Here is a 17779-nt window from a genome sequence, read left to right on the forward strand (position 1 = left end):
TCCATCATAAATTTTCATTCTGATATCAGCTTCCCATTGAGATGCTGCTCTGCTTTCTATATCAGTTATCTATAGCAAAGACAATAAAAGAAGGTAGAAAAAAAGAATGGTTAGGGTGGTTGATGTTACAGGGAGAGAATTAGAGTTTATTCTCAATACCAAGTGGAAAAATTTGCCAACATGAATGTTGACGATGACTTAAATATTTAATAAGGCAGAACAAGAAAATTAATAATTTGATCTGCTGTGTCATTATACAGTATACAACATTTTAGTTAATACTTCAGCAAAATTTGAGGAGTAAAAGCATTCAGATTATATATTAGTAGAAGTAATATTTCTGCAATATATTCTTTGATAATTAAGTAGTCCCATTTTGAGTTTGTAAACTTGTTCTATGTGTGTATATATACATATATATACATATACATATATATATATGCTCATTTACTGGCTTTATGAGGTTGTCATTTACTAAACAATAATAAGCTATTTTTGAAGGATTACCTACCTTACTAGCATTAGCAATGCTTCCCTATTTGTGGGGTCATATTCTGATTCTGTTTTCACTATAGACTTTAATACCAGAGTATTCATAGGCCAGAGCAAGGAGTATTCTTTTAGCAAAATGTTTTTCTTTTATTTTGTTATTTTGATTCTTCTAAATGAATTTTATAGCACTCTACTTTCCCTTGACTATGGGTAATGTTTTTCAGGTTGATTTTACTTTCAATTGAGTCAAGTCTTTTCTTCTTGTTTTTGTACTGTAAATAATTACAACATAAATCCACAGGATCCATTACTTTTAGAATTTTAATTTCTCACAATGTAACTAAATACTGAATACCAATATAACCAAACACCAACCCATCCATAAACATTTTGGTTTATTATTTTTGAAAACAGGACATGGACGATGACCTGGACCACTACACCAACACTTACCTAATCTACTCTAAGGATCCTGAGAATTGTCAGAAGTTCCTCAGCTCATCAGAAGTCATTAACTGGAAACAGCATCTACAGATTCAAAGTAAGAGAGCCATGGTATATGTGGCTGTTGTTACCTCCTGTGTACACATGGTGGAAGTCACTGTTCCTCTTGAATAACACCTTATATCCCACACACATTTTTGCAAGTTATAGACAATTAGCATGCTGTTATCTGTTTCTAGGCTCAGCATCTACCACCTGCAAGCGGAACTCTCAAGGGCTGTAGAATGTAAAGTGTACAAAGGAAATTTTAATGTAGTCTCTTACTGCCTTAGGACTTAATATTTCTTCTTTAACATGCCCATATTTTACTAAAGAACATAAACATGGGGGCAATGTAACCTCCCATGCCATCTCTGTTTTATTATATTGTCACATTTTCAAAGGAATATTTTAGTAACTAAGACTATGCCTTCTAAAGAGGTATTGTCTAAGATTGAATCCTGATTGAACCAATTGTGAGCTATTTGGGAAGGGCTGAGTAATTTCTGTTTTGGAGACTAAAGATATGTGAGAAAAAAATGATTATAATACTATTCCAAACATAGAGTCCTTAAGGACTAAATGAGACATTTAAATTATACTTCTCAGTAATATTCTATCTAGTTTTAGAGAATTTCAAATTCTTATTATTCTTTCTTTTCTTTTTTTCTTTTTTTTTTTTTTCAGATACAGGAGCCTGTCTTGGAACTGGCTCTTGTACACCAGTCTGGTCTCAAACTCACAGAGATTCTCCTGCCTTTGCCTACCGAGTGCTGGGATAAAAGGCATGCACAACCACTGCCCAGCTCAACTTTTCAATATCAATTAAAACAATTATTTTAGCTTACAATTGCATGGGTAGGAAATTTGGATCGACCTCCACTAGGCAGCTCTGCTAGTCTCACCTGGATTCACACATATGAGGTCAGTTGTCGGGAGGGTAATGATGAGCTCATAGAAATTGCTCACTGTGATCCCAAGTCTGGCATTTCATAATAACACTGTGCCAACTCTTAACCTCAGGGATGGAAGTGGATTGAGTGAAAAGAAAAAAAATCACAGGATCAGGAACAGAAAGTAAAAGTAAACTTCAGTGCACTCTTTGAACTATGTTTACTAAATCACATTCTTACCACAAACCCAAGCAAGTTTTATGACTGAAGCGAAGTAATTAAGGGTTAAGGGAGTCATATTAGTGCAATAGATAGGTACTGAGAACCTTATACTGACAATTTAATGGATTGTGTACATAGAAATGTCCCTTTAATTTCAGTAACCATATTGCTAACTCACCTTGTTTGGTAGCATAAGTGTACTTTTTTTTTTTAAATTTACCCTACCAACCCGTTTCCCCTTCCTCCTCTCTTCTCATTCCCTCCCCTATATTCCTTCTACAACACCAACAATCCACTTCTTCTCAGTATTCATTCAGAAGGGGTAAGTCCTCCCATGGGAATCAACAAAGCAGGGCATATCAAATTGAAGCAGGACCAAGATCCTCCCCACTGCATCTTGGATGGGTAAGGCATCCCACCATAGAGAATAGGTTCCAAAGAGCCAGCTCATACATCAGGGACAGGTTCTGGCCCCACAGCTATGGGCCCACAAACAGACCAAGCTACACATCTCTCACCCAGATGCAGAACGCTGAGGTCAGTTTAATGCAGGCGGTCTAACTGCCTTTTCGAAGTCCTGAGCACCCACAAACTCAGGTAACTTGTTTCTGTGGTTTCCCATCATGATCTTGAAGCTCCTTGCTCATATAATCCCTCATCCTTCTCCAGCTGGGCTACTGGATCTTGGCTTTGGACCTCTGCATTTGTTTCCATCAGTTACTGGATGAAGTCTCTATGATGACTACGAGGGAAGTCACCAGTCTGATTACAGGGGAAGCCTAGTTCAGGCATCAATTGCACTCTTGCTGGGGGTCTTAGCTGGGGTCATCCTTGTGTTTTTCTGGGAGCTTCCCTGGCACCATGTTTCTCTCTAGTTTCAAAACTCCTGAATAAAACTGTACTCTTAAGTATTTAAGGTTTGTGATACCATCCAAAACTTAAATTTAGAAAAAGAGAGGGATATAAACTTTATCATATGAAGCTGGTCATGATTTAACATAAGACTTGATGATTCTATGTTCATATCTCCTTTGATACCACTGAATAGCCTTTCCCAAATGTTAAGATGAATAATGGTATATCATTTGCTGCCCTGTCTCCCCATCAAGGTTCACAGTCAAGCCTGGACAAAGTGATAGAAACTCTTGGAGCCATTAATTCAGGCAAGGTCAAACATACACAGTGCATTCTCTATATGATACTTGAAACAGCAAAGAAATTGGCTCCTTCCTTGGTGGATGGGAATAACTTAGTACGCAGCAGTGACAATACCAGGCCCATGTAAGTGTTTCAAAGCTGTTCTGCACCAATCACTGTCTTACTAATGACATGCCTCCTGTGTTAGATTTCTGAAGTGATCGTTAGAAGGCCACCTTAAAGGATAGGGATAAAATCAAAGCACATTGTTTTGGAGTCTAGAAGGTAGAAATCAAGATCTGACCAAGGCCGTGCTGCATTGGAATCCACAGGATAGAATTCCTTATGTTCTTTTCCCACACACATTGTCATTCCAGGAGTACCTTGGCCTTGGGCAGCAATGCTCCACTCACTAAACTCACTTTCATATGACCTTCTTCGTCCTCTGTGTCTTTTTCTCTTTTATTTGTTGTGATGACACTTATCAATAGATTTGGGACCCACAGAATAACTTAAATAAGCTTATATTAAAAGTATTAGACTTGATGTTCAAAAATCCTTTTTTAAACCATTTTATCTGCATAAAGAACTATCAAGAAGTCTCAGCAGCTAAAGGTGTTTGCTAAGAAGTAGCCAACCTGAATTCAATCCCTGGGGCCTACATGATGAGGAAGATAACCAACACCCAAAATTAGTATTCTGATTTTCATACATGAACATGTAACACCCATAATATACACATACATATACATGCATGCAATTAAAAATTTTATTTGCCTATACAAGCTGAATGTAGGTTACCTTTTAACTAGCCGTGCCCCCACTACCTCTGCTAGCTTTTGCCCTGGTACCTATCCAACCATATTCTGCAGAGTAGCTTTCTAATTACAATAAAATTTAAATAAGGATCACGTCTCTCTCCTGCTAACAAGAATTGAAAGCTTTCTGACATGCTTTCTAATCTTTCTGAACTTCTCATCCCTCTAACAGGAGATTTTTATCAACTTCTCAGGCCTTATCTTGTTTCTTCCCTTCAAAACTTCCAGCCATTTTTAAAAATACTACAACTTTATTTTTAAAACATAACCTGTCTTTTAGACATGAGTCTAAAGTCAAAGGTTGAGCCATTCTTTCAAACTAGTGTTCTCATGGATGTAGCCTAAAGAGAAAGAGGTTGATTTTATAGACTGAGCTAAGCTAAAATAACACAAGCAAACTTTTGTCATTTCAGTGTTATTCCCCACATAAAATAGAAAAGGAAGGCACACATTAGAATTTGACAGATTGGTTCACATCAGTTTACTTCATGTTAATTATTTTGGTTAGATTTAGAGGAAAAGGAGCCTCATTCAAATTCTCTATCTCTCTTTATTTGCTCACTCACTAGCTCACTCTCTTGCTTTTTCCTTCTCTCTCTCAGAAAGTCAATTAACACTGTAATATTGGTTAGGTGACATGAAGCATTTATGGAAATGATTTCATATTGTTTCTAGTGTTGGAGCTAAATGCAGAAGGTACTGATGCTATGCCATAGCTTTAATGCAATTCTACTTGACCTTCATGAGCTCAGGTCTCCAAAATCAGCTCTCCTCTGTCTAAAACTTCTCTCCTATGCAGATGTGTCTGAACACTAATTACTTACTTTGTTATCCATATCAGTTCACAAGTTACTTCATCAGAGTCCTGGGTAAAGCAGTTCAATAAAAGTCACCATTGTGCAGGATACATATCACTCATGAGTATTTGAAACTAGTTAATTTATTCTACAGATTTGATATTTGATTTATCCTCTACCAATAATGAAAACCCAGCAAGACTTAGAATCATCAGGAGCTGTCACACAGTGGGTTTCAAACCAATATGTGTTCAGTGAATTCTCTTCATGCAACAACTGAATCCTAATAAAACTATTTTGAACACATTTTACATTGTCTCCATTTATGTTTAACGTAATGCTGAAAAGAACCAGAGGCCTGCAGCGAGTATGTGACTTGAGGATGCTCAATCTAAAGACCTTTGTGGAAGTTCCCTCCTGGAAGTACCCTGTTCTCCTGTATACTACATGGAAACCTGGAGAACAGTCCTATCTAGAAGCTACTAGGAACTTTTGTTCTACTGTGAGCTAACAGTTAGCCCAATCTCTTGACAGAAAGCAGAATCTAGTGGTGGAATAGTTTGCTTAGCCTGTGGATGAGTGGGCCAGAGTTGAAGAATGTCTAGCTCCATCTCCAGAGCTCATCCCAAATTGACTCCGGAAGCCTCCCACACCATTGCAAGTTGCTTATTAGCCTTACTCACTAGATGGGGAAACTCAAAAGGTGAAGAACAATTAATCAACACTTCATGCACCCAGTGTTGATAAATGCTCATCCAGTCTGGCTACAGAGCACACAGTCTTAGTGATTCTACTTTTTGCCTCTTGGGGCAATTTAGGGGAAAATAAATAAAATTATTCATAATCTATGTGACTAACAGCTGCTCTTTCCTCTTGTTTCCAACAGTAATCAAGAATTGTTCAAATTCACCTCCCTTGATGTTACACATGCTGCGTTGGTGAATAGCATCTGGCATTTTGGTGGCAATGAGAAAAGTCAGAAGTTCATTGAGCGCTGTATCCACACCTTCCCCAGCTCCTGTATTATGGGACCTGAGGGGATTCCCGTGTCCTGGGGCCTGATGGACCACACTGGAGAATTGAGAATGGGAGGCACCTTGCCTCAGTACCGGAACCAGGGTCTCATTTACCATGTTGCCTTCCACCAGATTCAGACTATAAATGATCTTGGCTTCCCCATGTATGCACATGTGGATAAAGCTAACTTCACTGTACAGAGAATGGTTGCCAGGCTGGCTCATGTCCCCATGCCCTGTACTTGGAACCAATGGAATTATGAGCCTCTATGAGTTAAAAAGAGTGTTGAGGGTACAGTCCTTGTAGATGGAGAAACAGCTGAGTGAATAGAGAGAAGTACTAAATTGTCATTAGGTGGGCATGTGGTTCTAGAGCAGGGGTATATCATGAACCGCACACACCTTTTCTCTGCCCTCACATTGCTCATGCACTTAACTCCATTTCCTTGTCATGCAGAAGGTCACTGTCTCCTGCTCCAAGTCTGTCATAGGCCCCACATTCTCAGGATGCCTCTAACACAGTGGTTCTCAAACTTTTTAATTCTGATACCCTTTAATACAGTTCCTCATGCTGTGGTGAACCGTAATCATAAAATTATTTTTATTGCTACTTTATAACTGTAATTTTGCTACTGTTATGAATCATAAAATATATATCTGAGTTTTCTGATGGTCTTAGGCAACTCATGAAAAGGGTCATTCAAACCCCAAAGGTTTTGCAATCTGAAGGTTGAGAACACTGTTCTAATACATTTAACTGAATAATTTTCTTTTCTACTTTGCTTTCACAGCTTCTCATCCATGTACATTAGCAAGTAGATTTGTTTTGTAACCTGCCACACCCCAGACATTCATACCACCTCTGGCTTTCTGTTTGTTGTTTTTCTTTAGTTGACTGGAGGTGTAGCTTGTCGTCTATAAATACCTATTCAAAATCATTTTCTATCAGGTCACTTCCGAGATGTTATATTGTTAGTATGTAAAAACTACTACACATACATACATAGATGCACAATGTGTGTGGTGAAATTGTAGAATTATAAAGAAATAAACCAGGGATCATCAAGTACAGATGCTTGCAAACAAGCCATTACCTGGAAGAAGAAAACCAATTCCATCAAGTTATCCTCTAGCCTCCACAGGTGTTCTGTGACATGTATAATCACAAATAAAAAATGTAATTTTAAGAAAAGACACTAGTTTTGTAATTTACAATGACTTTCACCATTTGTCCCCACACCAGGAAGAAGAAATTAATATTGTTCTAAAGGTTGAGCTTTGTTTCTTCATTCTAGTGTTCATATTTAATAAAACTATTCTTTATTTATGGAAGCTTAAATGTTAGAAGGGAGAGCACTGTAGGGAGAGGAGGAAACAACAGCACTCAAACCAGGAAAGTGGATGTCTTTACATAGGAGAGAGAGAAAAGGGGATGGCGAGGAAGGAGAAGAGAAGCAAAACTGGAGGGCTAAGGGAACGGGAGAAAAAAGAGGGAGGGAGATATCGGACTGTAGAAAGACCATCTCTTTAGTCGAGAGGATAAACGCTGAGTCTGAATTTTATTAGCTGAATTTAAGTAAGTTTTCCTGAGTATGTTGCCAGCATTAACCGTCTAAATCTCGTGCAGCAGACAGCCCCTGAGTTCTTCCCTCCAGCACTTAAATCCTTCTGCTGCCAGTCCTGTGGCTCCCAACAGTTGTTTAAGTTGTTTTCCCCCTCATGTTTCCTGTAAATGATAGAATATTTACTTTATTTTTCAATCTAAAGTCAAACTGCCAGGGGTTCATTTTAAAACAAGGCTATAATATACCTTTATTATTCTATTTTGAAGTCAGGTATGTTTTTAGGAACCTATAAAATATATAATGTATATATGTATATGTGTGTATGCGTATTTACATCTATTTACAATCTTAATTTCTTAAATGTTGAAACATATACCAAACTGTATTTTTGAATTTTATTTTCACTTTAATTTTTAAAGATCTCTCTTGGCAACAGAATCATCCATAATAGCAAATTCTAAAATTCAAATATAAGGGCTGGAAAGTTAGTTCAGCCATGAAGAGCACTGACTGATCTTTCAGAGGACCCCTGTTTGATTACTATAATTCAGATGATGACTTACAACCATTTGCAACTTCAACTACATGGGCTCTTATGCCCTCTTCTGTCTTCTGCAGGCACCTGAATGACATTGTACACACACACACACACACACACACACACACACACACACACACACACACAGGCGCATGAACACACACATACTATGAAGCTTAAAGAAATACAATTCAATCCCCATCAAGGTCCCATCAAAATTCTTCACAGATATCGAGAGGACAATAATCAACTTTATATGGAAAAACAAAAAACCCAGGATATCCAAAACAATCTTATACAATAAAGGAACTTCAGGAGGCATTACCATCCCTGACTTCAAACTCTATTACATAGCTTCAGTATTGAAAACAGCTTGGTATTGGCATAAAAACAGAGAAGTTGACCAATGGAATCGTATAGAAGATCCAGATTTTAACCCACAAACCTATGAACACCTCATTTTTGATAAAGGAAGAAAGAAAGCATCTTCAACAAATGGTGCTGGCACAAACGGGATGTCAACCTGTAGAAGAATGAAAATAGACCCATATCTATCACCATGCACAAAACTCAAGTCCAAATGGATCAAAGACCTCAATATCAATCTGAACACACTGAACCTGATAGAAGAGAAAGTGGGAAGTACCCTACAACAGATGGGCACAGGCGATCGCTTCCTATGTATAACCCCAGCAGCACAGACATTAAGGGCAACATTGAATAAATGGGACCTACTGAAACTGAGAAGCTTCTGCAAAGCAAAGGACACTGTCACTAAGACAAAAAGGCAACCCACTGACTGGGAGAAGATCTTCACCACCCCCGCAACAGACAAAGGTCTGATCTCCAAAATATATAAAGAACTCAAGAAACTAGACGTTAAAATGCTAATTAACCCAATTAAAAAATGGGGCACTGACCTGAACAGAGAATTCTCAACAGATGAAATTCAAATGGCTAAAAGACACTTAAGGATATGCTCAACCTCCTTAGCGATCAGGGAAATGCAAATCAAAACAACTTTGAGATATCATCTTACACCTGTCAGAATGGCTAAAATCAAAAACACCAATGATATCCTTTGCTGGAGAGGTTGTGGAGAAAGGGGTACCCTCATCCATTGCTGGTGGGAATGCAAACTTGTGCAACCACTTTGGAAAGCAGTGTGGCGGTTTCTCAGGAAATTCGGGATCAACCTACCCCTGGACCCAGCAATGCCACTCTTGGGAATATACCCAAGAGAGGCCCGATCATATGACAGGGGCATTTGTTCAACTATGTTCATAGCAGCATTATTTGTAATAGCCAGAACCTGGAAACAACCTAGATGTCCTTCAATGGAAGAATGGATGAAGAAAGTGTGGAATATATACACATTAGAATACTACTCAGCGGTAAAAAACAATGACTTCTCGAATTTTGCATGCAAATGGATGGAAATAGAACACACTATCCTGAGTGAGGTAACCCAGACCCAAAAAGATGAACTTGGGATGTACTCACTCATAATTGGTTTCTAGAGATAAATAAAGGTCAGTGAGTCTATAATTTGATCTCCTAAAGAAGCTAAATAAGAAGGTGATCCCAAAGAAAAACATATAGCTATCCTCCTGATTATGGGAAGTAGACAAGATTGCCGGGCAAAAAATGGGATCTTGGGGGGGGGGGGGGAGGGAGGTAAGGGGAGATGGGGAGAGAAAAGTGAGAAGGGGAGGTTGGGGGGAACTTGGGAAACGGGATGTTTGGGATAAAGGAAGGTCGGATAGGGGAGCAGGGAAGCACACATCTTAATTAAGGGAGCCATCTTAGGGTTGGCAAGAGATTTGGTGCTCCCAGGTGCCCAGGGCGATGTCCCCAGTTAGTTCCTGGGGCAGCTGAGGACAGAGAACCTGAAATGACCCTATCCTATAGCCATACTGATGAATATCTTGCATATCACCATAGAACCTTCATCTGGAGATGGATGGAGATAGAGACAGAGACCCACACTGGAGCACCGGACTGAGCTCCCAATGTCCCAAGGAGGAGCAGAAGGAGGGAAAATATGAGCAAAGAAGTCAGGACCACGAGGGGTGCACCCACCCACGGAGACAGTGGGGCTGATCTATTGTGAGCTCACCAAGGCCAACTGGACTGCGACTGAAAAAGCATGGGATAAAACCGGACTCTCTGAATATGGCGGACAATGAGGGCTGCTGAGAAGCCAAGGACAATGGCACTGGGTTTTGATCCTACTTCATGTCCTGGCTTTGTGGGAGCCTAGCCAGTTTGGATGTTCACCTTCCTAGACCAGGATGGAGCGGGGAGGACTTTGGACTTTCCACAGTGCAGGGAACCCTGACTGCCCTTCAGACTGGAGAGGGAGGGGGAGAGGAGAGGGATGAGGGGGAAGGAAAAGGAAGATGGGGAGGGAAATGGGAGGCGGGGAGGAGGCAGAAATTTTTTTTCAATAAAAATTATATTAAAAAATTAAAAAAAGAAATACAATTCAAATTAAACATAATAAAAATACAGAAGATCTTCCAGACTTCTTGGTTAATTAATTAATTTATTTTACATCCTGACCACAACCTCTCATCCCTCTTCTCCTCTCACTCTCTCCCCCTTCCTCCCTTCCACACCCCTCATCCACTCCTGCTCTGCATTTGCTCATAAAGGACAGACCTCTCCTGTATGTCAGCAAAGCATGGCCTATCAAGATGCCATAAGACCAAGCACTTCTCCCTATATTCAGTTTGGGCAAGGCAATCCAGCATGAGTAATATGTTCTCAAGCGCCAGTCAAAGCACTGGGGATAGCCCCTGCTCCCATAACCAGAGTCCCACAAATTGACCGAGTTACACAACTTTCTCATATATGTAAAGGGCCTTGATAAGTCCTGTGTAGGCACCCTTATTGTTGGTTCAGAATGTGTGAGTTTCCAATGTTTGGCTTTGGGTCCCAGAATCTGCCTTTATCAGTCACTAGATGAAGACTCTCTGGTGACACCTGGGGTTGTCACCAATCTGATTACAGGGGATAGACAGTTCAGGCTATGCATCCACTGCTTCCAGGAGTCTTTGGAAATCAATACAGTATTCCTCAGAATATAGGCAATATATCTACCTCAAGACCCAACTAGATCACTTTTTGGCATATACCCAAGAGATACTCAGTCATACCACAAGGACACCTGATCATAGTAGCAGTTTTATTTGTAGCCAGAAACTGGAAACAACCTCAATGCTCCTCAACTGAAGAATGGATAAAGAAAATATGGTGATTTTATACAATGGAGTATTCCTTGGCTGTCAAAAACAATGACACTAAGGCAAATGGATGGAAGCAGAAAAAAAATCATTCTGAGGGAAGTAACCCAGACAAATACAAGCATGGTATGTATTCACTTATAAATAGATATACTGTAAAGTAAAGGATAACCATGCTACAGTCCACAACCCCAGAAAAGCTACATAGCAAGGAGGGCCCAAGGGGTGAACATATGGATCTCCTTGGGAAGGGAAATAGAAGAGATCTCCTGGGTGGACTGGGGGGCTGGCAAACATGGGAACTTGTGGGATAGGGTTGGGAGTGGGCGGTGGGAGAGTACTGGGATGACTGAAAAGAGGGAATTTACAGGGTTGGGTAGAAGCCCGATACATGAGAAACTTCCACAAGTTTATAAGGATTGCACCAGCTGAGACTCTTACAAACTTGTGTTAATATCTAGAAATAGCATAAAGTTAAAAGTCTGAATCAGTTATCTCATCATATATTACTAGTTAAATCTGAGAGCAGTAGCATGGATTCTAGTTGCTATTAATAATTAAAATTCAGAGTCAGATATAGGGGTTAATGCTAAAGATCAGAGAGGCAGAGCAACCAGCTACTAGAGAATTCTTTTGCTTCTACCAATTCTCAAACCAAAGGGGTGATCCTGTTTTTAGACTCTCTCCTGAGACTTCATCCTTGACCGCAGGGTTGATCCTCAGACTACAAGTGTCCCCACCAAATCTCAGACTGCTCTATTACTGTCTCCTGCTTTAGATTCCTCACTCTACCCCAACATATCACTCCTATCCGACCTCTCTAGTGCTGAGATTAAAGGTGTGTAATCCCAAGTGGTGGGATCACCTTCGTATGAGCTTTGTTTCTCTTAGACAGATTCAAACTTGTGTAGCCCAGGATTGCCTTAAACTAACAGAGATCTCGCTGACTCTACCTCCCGAGTTCTGTAATCAAAGATGTGGGCCACCTTCAACCATCCCCCGTGGTCCCCATGCCCCTAATTTCCTCAGATCTTGTCTTTTTCTATTTTCATGTAGAGTAGATCCATGTGTGTCTCTCTTAGGGTTCTCATTGTTGTCTAGGTTCTCTGGGATTGTGAATTTTAGACTGGTTTTCTTTGTTTTATGTTTGAAACCCACTTATAAGTGAGTATGTATGATAATTGCCTTTCTGGGTCTGGGTTACCCCGTCAAAATGATGTTTTCTAGCTCCATCCATTTGCCTGAAAATTTTAAGATGTCATTATTTTTTTCTGCTGTGCAGTACTCTATTGTGTAAATATACCACATTTTCCTTATTCATTCTTTGGTCAAGGTTGCATTTAGGTTGTTTCCAGTTTCTGGCTATGACAAGCAATGCTGCTATGAACATAGTTGAGTACATGTCCTTGTGGCACAATTGAGCATCCTTTGGATATATACCCAAAAGTGATATTGCTGCGTCTTGACAAAGTTTGTTTCTTAATTTTCTGTGAAATCACCATACTGATATCCAAAGAGGTTGTATAGCTTGCACTCCCACCAGCAAAGCAGGAGTGTTTCCTTTACCCCACTGGTATGGGGAGGTCCTTCTGTCTAGGTGTTGCTTTTATTGGTTGGTGAGTAAATAAACTGTTTTGGCCTTTATTAAGATAGAACTTAGTTAGGCAGAAAAGCTAGGCTGAAAGCTGGAAGAAAGGAGGCAGAGTCAGAGAGAAGCCATGTAGCCCTGCTGGAGCCAGACAGAACTTTACTCAGTAAGCCACAGCCACATGGTGATACATAGATTAATAGAACTGGGTTAAATTGAGATGTAAAAGTTCACCAATAAGAACTTAGAGCTAATGGACCAAGCCATGATTTAAATAATATGGTTTCTGTGTGATTATTTTGGGTCTTAAGCAGCTGGGAACAAACAAGCAGCCTCCTATAACAAATTAGTGCACCAACGTGGCCAACTTAATCAACTTTAAAACCTCAGAGAGCTTGAAAAGGAAATATAGACACAAAAATACAGTCTTTATGTTTGCTGGTGGCATGGTGCAGCTCCTTTAAGAGAGATTTTCCTGACTCAGTGGTAGCTGGAAAAAAACCCATGCTGTTTTGAAATGCTGGCTTTCTGGGCCACACTGAAAGCATAACTTCTGGCTCTTTCAGAAGACTGAGCATTTATTTGAATGAGGTTTGTGAGCAACATGCTACAGCTTGCATGGTGGCAACATGGACCAGTTTTGTGCCTAGAGATGGGGCACTGTACATGGCTCTCAGAAGTGGTGATCAGCTCCACTATGCTGGGTGGGTTGGGTCAAGTAGACAGTGCTGTATTTCACCTAGTAATGATGCAGCTTAGGTTTTTTAAAAGCACATAGCATTTTAAGAAGCACTCCTGGACAGTAAAGAATTAAAAATGTACGTAGGCTTAGGAGAGAAAAGAAAAAGAATATAGACAGTTATAGAAAGAAGTACATGGTTTTTTAAAAGATAAAGTCTTTAAAGAGACAGTGTACATGGTCATAGATTAAATAAATAAAGAATAATAAGCCATGTAAAGATGGAAAATTCACAGATAGTCTGCATTATGTATATTATTAGGTTTTCTTTAAATTTTGACTGTGGATGGACTAAGTACAGAGTGATGTATGGGCAGCTAAGCTAAACCAGCATATGCATTTTAAAGGTATCTTGATTTTAGAACATGGGTGTAAGGATATGTTACTTTGGAAAAGAGGTTCTTCTTTTGTTTCCATGGAGGATGAGAACCTGTGGATTGATTTCAGACTAATGTGGTTTGATGGATTAAGACCCCCTGAAAAATTACTATGAACGCTCCCAAAAGATGACTTCACCAAACTGCTGACTGAGATGAACCTAGCACACAGGATATACCATGAAAGACCTGATTAACAGCACCCACAATCAGCAGGAAACAGTCTAGAAAACTATACCCATACATTCAAATATTGTTTGTAAATGTTTCTTTACATTTAAAGGGAAATATTCCATAGAAATTTGCATTGGTTTAGACCTTGGTTTATTGATATAAATTTTAGGTTTATATATATATATACATACATACATATATATGATCTTTGTTAAGGTATTGTATTTGTGCAGCTCATTTAAAAATATAATATATTATATAGGTTAATAGATAATCATCAATAATAGTCAAGCTTGTATTCATGTTAGATTTTGTATATGTACAGAGATGTATCTCAGATGGATAGATAATATTCAAACCTTTCAAATACTACAGAATATGGTATTTAAAATGTTTAAGACCTTAGAACTTTTCATGACAATGAGACGCGTCTACTTCTGGCAGCATCAATTATTTCAAGAAGAAGATGGGCATCAAAAATGCTTTTTATAAAGTTGGTTAGCCATTTGAAAAAGAAACTGCTCCTTCCTGGACTGCTAGATGAACTGGACATACAAGATCCACAAAAAAAAAAATGCCTGTTGAACTTGCCTAAAGGTGAGATTGTCCTTCAGGGTTCTTACCACATGAAAGAGTTTGCCAGACATTCTGCAGGACACAAAAGAAAATGATTGAAAAGCTGCCAACATAGGTGAAACTGTCTTTGGAATTTCCTGCTTCATGAAAAAGTCTACTGGATACTAAGGGCCTGTGGAATGAAGATGGAGGCCCCAAAGTTACAGAAGAACTTTGGGTGACTGTCCAGGCAGCAAGAGGTTTCTGTCTATTCTAGAATTTTATAAGTTGTTTACAATGCACTTCCTGTTTACTTAGGTAATATTATATCCTTCTGGAGTCTTTGATGGAGCAGAAAAATGGATAGTTATGGTTTTCTTTAGGTATAATAAAAGATAAAGTAGATATAAATATTGTAACTCTAATTCTTGCTTGCTACCTGTATTGTTATATGTAATTTTTCTGTGTTAAAGTTTGTCTTCCTTTTTATTTAAACAGAATTAGGAAATGGTGTTGGAGGTCCTTCTGTCTATGTATTACTTTTATTGGTTAATGATTTGGACCGGAGGTTTGGGTCACTTGGGCACCATCCATATAGTCTTGAGGGCCAACTCCACTACTACATAAATTAAATTAAAAACTTAGAAAATGTTTATGAATAAATTAGAAGGTTCATAATTCAGAGATTTATTGTAATATAACTCTTTGAAACTTCAAATATTCAAAAGCACTTTCAGTGACAAGTGTTTCATAGGTTAAAATGAAGGGGTTTTTTTTGTTGTTATTTTGAGACATGGTCTCACTGTGTTGACTTTGAGCTCTGAAAGATGCACCTGTTTCTGCCTCTCAAGCACTGGGATTAAAACACGGGCCACTATGCATGTATAACACAGTTTTAAAATACATAAATAAAGAATATTAATTTGTAGAGAAGAGAATGACCATTTACATAAGTCCAACAGAGAGTGAGAATTTTTCAAAAATTGCAAAAGGATGAAAGATAGTTCAAAAGAATGGGCTGATCTTCACAGACTCTGCTCAGCCAGAAGAGGGCAGCAGCAGTAGCCAAGTCCTCTAGCAGGAGTGGATGCTTCTTGGGATAAACTCCTCCTGACTTTAGCATACAGCTCTTAGTAAGTACTGCAGATCTTCTACTACAACTCAACCTTTGGGAAAGTGTTATGTCAAGACATTGGCAGCTACATCACACGAAAATGAGAAAATGATCTGGAAGACTATCTCTCCAAAGAAGGGGTCTTAAAGTGGAGTCTGCAAGAAATGAATTTATCCTTCTTACCTTCCTGGGTACGTCCTTGTGTTTCAGTGATCATCCACACAGGGGATGCTAATGAGATTTTTCATCATGAATCCCTGTTTTCAGAGTAGATAAAAAGCAGAAATATTAACTAGAAATGACTAAAACTGTAACTCAGCACCACTGTTCCCCACTGTACCCACTAGATTTCCTCCATAAGAACTGGAAGGAGATAATTACTGAATACACTAAATAATGAATGAATCAAAATAAAGTAATATAATGGCTCTTATAGTTCTATATTGTTTTACTTCTCACATATATAATTTTCCACAGCTAATATTCAGTTATTGATTAATAAATGTAGAAATTATTATATTAACTTATAATAAATTATAGAAATTCTTATATTAAATAGAATATTTAATTTAAATAAAATTTTCAGAAACAGAGAGAATGTAAGAACTAGAGGATGGGGAGGAGAGCTATGAAATGCTTTCTTCTGGATGTGAGGTGGCTGCTGCACACATAAACTCACAACAGCTGTGATTACCTGCAAAAGACACGCACAAGATCAAGCCGTTGAAATCTCAGCATGAACACGGCAAGGGTTCATGAAGTCCCGTTCTTGCTGAGGAGCTACTGGCAATTGCTTGGGGAGGGAGAGTCAGTTTTCCTTCGAAGTTGGCCACTGGTAGGCTGTCCACACCCAAGGGGATGGCTACACACCCATGCACATCTGAGGGCAGCACTTATTGGCCTCAGTGGGACACACACAGGTACAAGAAAAGAAGTTTGGAAGTGCCACGTTGAGGGCGAGTCTAGAGAAGGTGGGCAGTGGATATGATCAGAATACGTTAAATATATATATGAAATTATCAAATAATATATAAGGTAAAATTATATAGACATATAACTAGATATAGAAATTAGAATAAAATGTCTAATTTAATTTAAAAGAAAAAATAAAGCTACAATGGCAATCACTTTTAGCACTGCCTTAGTTACCTTTCCATTGCCATGACAAAATAACACTACCAAAACAACTTACAGAAGAAAGAGTCTATGCAAAACTTAAGAGTTTCAGAAGGTGAATCCATGAGTATCATGATAGAGAGCATGGAATCAGGCAGGCATGGTGCTAGAGAAGTAGCTGAGAGCTTACATCCTGATTGGCAAGTAGGAGGTAGGCAGAGAACTAACTGGGAAGGACTCAAGCTTTTGAAACCTTAAAGCCTGCCCCAGTGACACACCACTTCAACAAGAAAACACCTCCTAATCTTTCCCAAAGAGTTTTATCCAACTGGGGACCAAGTATTCAAATATGTTAGCCTCGGAGAGCCAATCTCATTCAAATCACCAGACTTGATAATTTTGTTAAGATTTGTAGCAATCCATTTCGTAACATCCGTTATTGAGGAAAGAACTGGCATGGTGGTCATACCACCCTGAATGCACCTGCTCCCCTTTGATCTTGGATACCAAGCAGGGCTGACTTCGTTAGCACTTAGATTGGAAAAAAGGGGTAATCAATTGGATTGTCCTCTTCATTATTGGAAAGAATGTACATTTCTGTGGCTTCTATTTGTTGGCATTAGAGGCCATGTTTTGACAGGAAGAAGTTCTGCTTAGGTCAGTAGATTTCCCAGAGCTTCATTTAAATTCAGGGAAGAGAGAGATATATAATTGATTTTCATGAACTCCAAATCACATATTAGCAACACATCGGAATTTCCTTCTATTATGAATATATATATATATATATGATTACAGTACATTAGCATTCCTGCTGGCTGCACCCTTAATGCTGACAATATAATTTTATGTCTGATTTCTTTTGCTGAGGGTAAACTGAAACATCACCTTCTCTCAAATATTTAAT

General features: G+C 38.8%; 3 protein-coding genes across 4 annotated transcripts in view; all 3 read left to right on the top strand.

The window, feature by feature from the left end:
• LOC126498313 (glycine N-acyltransferase-like protein Keg1) overlaps positions 1 to 7052 on the top strand; it is a 15735-nt gene extending 8683 nt beyond the window's left edge. Inside the window, exons 4-6 of the mRNA XM_050136837.1 lie at positions 907 to 1033; positions 3200 to 3371; positions 5729 to 7052. Coding sequence (XP_049992794.1) covers positions 907 to 1033; positions 3200 to 3371; positions 5729 to 6131 — 702 coding nt within the window. The 3' untranslated portion in view covers positions 6132 to 7052. The remainder of the gene's footprint in view (positions 1 to 906; positions 1034 to 3199; positions 3372 to 5728) is intronic.
• The window catches only part of LOC126498314 (glycine N-acyltransferase-like protein Keg1), a 73978-nt gene that overhangs the window by 8650 nt on the left and 47549 nt on the right, over positions 1 to 17779 (top strand). The window lies entirely within an intron of this gene.
• LOC126498315 (glycine N-acyltransferase-like protein Keg1) overlaps positions 1 to 17779 on the top strand; it is a 111800-nt gene that overhangs the window by 8587 nt on the left and 85434 nt on the right. The gene's annotated exons all lie outside the window — the stretch shown is intronic.

This window comes from Alexandromys fortis, unplaced genomic scaffold (genome assembly GCF_014885135.2).
Source record: "Alexandromys fortis isolate MF-2015 unplaced genomic scaffold, M_Fortis_MF-2015_v1.1 scaffold_3, whole genome shotgun sequence".
In the NCBI taxonomy this organism is placed as follows: Eukaryota; Metazoa; Chordata; class Mammalia; order Rodentia; family Cricetidae; genus Alexandromys; species Alexandromys fortis.